General features: G+C 38.1%; 1 protein-coding gene across 1 annotated transcript; it reads right to left on the bottom strand.

The window, feature by feature from the left end:
* Window positions 1-26: 26 nt before the first annotated feature.
* Window positions 27-1979, bottom strand: LOC107301364 (voltage-dependent L-type calcium channel subunit alpha-1S-like). Its single transcript, XM_015830599.1, has 3 exons — window positions 1776-1979; window positions 474-541; window positions 27-200 (listed from the first exon to the last, which is right to left on the bottom strand). Exons 1-3 carry the CDS (start codon window positions 1916-1918, stop codon window positions 52-54), a joined length of 360 nt encoding a protein of 119 aa, XP_015686085.1. The 5' UTR covers window positions 1919-1979; the 3' UTR covers window positions 27-51.
* Window positions 1980-3771: the final 1792 nt, after the last annotated feature.

Below are 3771 nucleotides of genomic sequence, written 5' to 3'. Positions count from 1 at the left end.
GTCAATTGCTGATAGAATTGTAAGTCTCTTTTCTAGTCAAATGTGGATAAGTTAATCAAGTGTGAATAAACTTAAACGATCTGAGTTTACATTTACCTGCTGAGTGGAAAATTGTCGTTCTGAAGAGCACCTGACATTGGTTGCTGATAATTTGCTCATTTTGTCTTGCTGCTTTTCAGTTTGAATAGAATATTGCTTGGCTGGGAAACAAAAAAATGATATAATGATAACAGATGTATACAGCTGAGCTACAAGTAAATAACATAATGTTTTTACTGGGCTAATACATCTTGATCTAGAAATATGTAAATACACAGAATTACATAGATCCTTTGTTAGAGCAACAATTATCTCCCAGCCCCAAAGACAGAGAATTTGAAACTAATCCTGTAGTATCTCCTAGTTGGGGGCAGCCTTGCATTATTTGGACAAGAAAGAGTGTATTTGACAGAAGGAAGTTTGGCAGAACTCACTGAGGTGAAACGAATGAGGAAATGGTGGTACCATCTTCTGGTCGTTCAATTCATTCTCATATGTCATCCTGGGAAGCAAAACACTGATGATTAAATCACAGTACCCTGTTCAAATCAACTAATTAGTGTTCATTTGCTTATGCTTTTTAGTGAAATGTAATAAATTATCCTGAGATACTTGGAAACTAACTATTCTGGGATATTGATCAGATGCTGATGAAATACCATGGTCTTTTCCATTTTATTTTCCTATATATCTGTGTATATTTAACATAACTGATGCAATACTGTAAGTTGCCCATTTGTGATTTTCCAGTTTACAAAATCTGATGGTGCCTTAAAATCAGATCACCAAAGACTGACTATGAATGGTTGAATTCAGGTGAAACCATAGTAAGAACTGCACAATCAATATGACTTGTGGGAGATCATGAAGAACCCCAGTTCTTGATGTAATGTAGTCCAGAATTTGAAAATGCCACCTGAATGTTTTAATTTGTTTTTGCTTTTGTTCTTGACTGGGCATTCTACTAGAGTTCAAATGTTTTGTTCCTGCTCAATCATTCTGAGTGCATTACACTACAGAATATACAAAAGTTGGATTGTTCGTCCCAGACATCAGTTTGCATCTATGTATACTGAACCAAAATAGTTATTATAATTCTACAATAATTTCTACAGTCTGAAAAAGTATTTTTGGAATACTTTTGTTGTTTCTTTTGGTTTTAATAGTACAGTAAAAATTTGACATCAGCAGCAGTTTTGGCCACTTCATCGCTAATCCCAATTTCAAATAATAAATGAAGCAATAGTCTCAGAAAAGATCCTTCTGTTCAACTGTTTATATCCTTTTGTTTCCAGAACTATTTTTCCTACTTTATGTTCTTTAATTAATTACTGGTCCCTAATAAGACCTGTCCTAATTGAGTCTGGCCATAAACCTTTGGTGAAGAACTTAAGTCCTTGTAACCAGCCACTGGAACATATGCAGACTCCAATGACAGACAGAGAGATCATTAAGCTAATTAACCTATAATGTCAGGATTCCTGGAAATATTGGTTAAGGCAACCTGATTTATATCTTTTGTAGCAAATGCAGAGTCCTTTTCATAAAACATTATTTTTCTTTTACACAATTTGTTAGACTGCTGTACTGTTTCATCCTGTATGGTTTGGAAAAAGGACTCCTTTAAAACATTCCAGGTCCCACCTAGAGTATTCTTCTGAAATGAATGTTACTATACAATTTTGGATCCTATATTCTAACTGTTCCCATTTTTTAATTCCAACTTTAGTTCTTACTGTATTGTTGCATTGTTGTTAGCATTATTGTTGCTGTTGTTCACATTGGTGCCTCTTGTGGGTGGAAAGTCCTCAATGAATACTGGGGAATCTAATTCTTCACTACCCATCTCGGTGAACTGCAGAGGCCTTTGGTTTGCCATATGCGGTGAAAGGGGGCTGCTGGGCTCGATGAAATTTTCAACCTGGCCAAACAAGCCCCCTGTTCTCTGAATTTAAGGGAGAAAAAGAAAAGATGGTCACCTGGTTTCTCCTAAAGCCATTTTGTGTTTCAACAGCAGAGAACCGAAGAAGCTGAAGAAAATGAAGAAGCTCAAGAACTCACACTTCTGATAAGCTAAGGATCAAGCTACACATTAAAGGTGTTTTTCTAACTTGTTTAACCTTTTTCCCCTCACACCATTTTACTGTGGGACAGTAAATTGAACCCTAAAAGTTCAATTTATCAGTTTAAAATTATTATTTGTGGTACATAATTTTCAGGAGTAACAACGGAGAACAGTTTTGAACAAAAGTGTAGGATAAGGCAAAAGGATTCCAGGTGTACCTTCCACCTTGCTGAACTTTTGAAGAGTCATGGTCACTTAAATATGTTATTTGGAATTTTTTTTAGCATAATACAAAATTCGTTGAGATTCACAAATTGTGTATAATTTCCCCCCCCCATCAGATTGTGTGTATGTGGGCCTCAGCGAGAAACAAATTTCATTGTACATTTTAAACGATTAAAAGAAAAGTTGATTGTTCATACCCAAGTTTTGCAATTATTTGATCAAGAATGAGTTTCACAGAATACAGCTTGCGATGGATTAAATATTACATTTACTACTTGGAGTATTTTCAGTTTTCCTGTTTCTGAAAAATGATGCAGTGCTGTGACAGGAGAATAGCCTTACAGGGAAACACAGGTTTAAATTTTACACTCTGAATCTTCTTGGAATTTTCACTTAGCCAATATAGAGAAGCTTTATTTAGAGCAAAGAGACCAAATAAGTGTAAAAAGTGCAAGTAAGGAATGTGACAGCAATAGTTAACTTCACACCAAGATCCCTGCCAACTTTGCAAGGAAAATGTAAAAATTCTCCAATTTCGATATGAGTGATAGAGCAAAGTGAGTTTCAGAATTCGCAGAATCTCCCTTGCCCTTTCGGTCTGTATCAGACATTTCAAGATATAGGATTGGATGATGATGATTTTAAATTATCAAATTGCATCCACTGCAGAGAAAGATGTGTTATCTTAGGACAGTGGTGGCAAACCTATGGCATGGGTACCAAAGGCGGCATTTGGAGCCCTCTCTGTGGGCACACGTGCCATTGCCCCAGCCTTGCCTCCCCCCACGACCCCCTCCTCTCCAGCAGCCCCCCTGAAGGAGAGTCACCCTCGAGCGTGGTCCACACGGAGCAGCGCAGCCAAGGACATGGCAGCCAGGCAGCATAGACAAGACTCTGCCCTCACACCCCATCATGCAGTTGATGCTGCAGGGCGCGGGCAGAGGGTGTGGCTGCCATAGAGCTGCTGGGCTGCCTGGGCAATCTGCAGCGGGCCGTGGAGGCGGTGAGTGATTCTGTGGGTGGGGGGGGCAGGGGATGGGGGCAGAGTGGGGCGGGGCAGGAGGGTGGAGTGGGGACAGGGCCAGTTTTTGGGCACTCGGTCTCTAAAAGATTCGCCATCACTGTCTTAGGAGGTATGTTATATTTGTTTATGATTTTGTGTGGCTTTTTTATGTTCTCATCAGCTAAGTCTTCTAGGTGATCTACAAAGCTTATGAATCAATAAAAATATAATGACATAATTAAAACTTCAATATCAATATGACCAGTCCATTCAGTATGGGCTTATGAAGAATTTATTCAGGTATCTTTGATGGTCCCCCTGAATTGCAAATTGTGCTGCTTATAAAATATAATGCAGTACTTTAATATTCATTTAAATTTATATCAGGATTTTCTCTTTTAATTATATTTTAGTGTAACCAAAAATGAAATTGATGCAG

Source organism: Protobothrops mucrosquamatus, unplaced genomic scaffold (assembly GCF_001527695.2).
Source record: "Protobothrops mucrosquamatus isolate PMUCROS unplaced genomic scaffold, P.Mucros_1.0 scaffold11909, whole genome shotgun sequence".
In the NCBI taxonomy this organism is placed as follows: domain Eukaryota; kingdom Metazoa; phylum Chordata; class Lepidosauria; order Squamata; family Viperidae; genus Protobothrops; species Protobothrops mucrosquamatus.
Note: the sequence above shows the minus strand (reverse complement) of the source record. Positions and strands in the feature narration are given on the sequence as shown.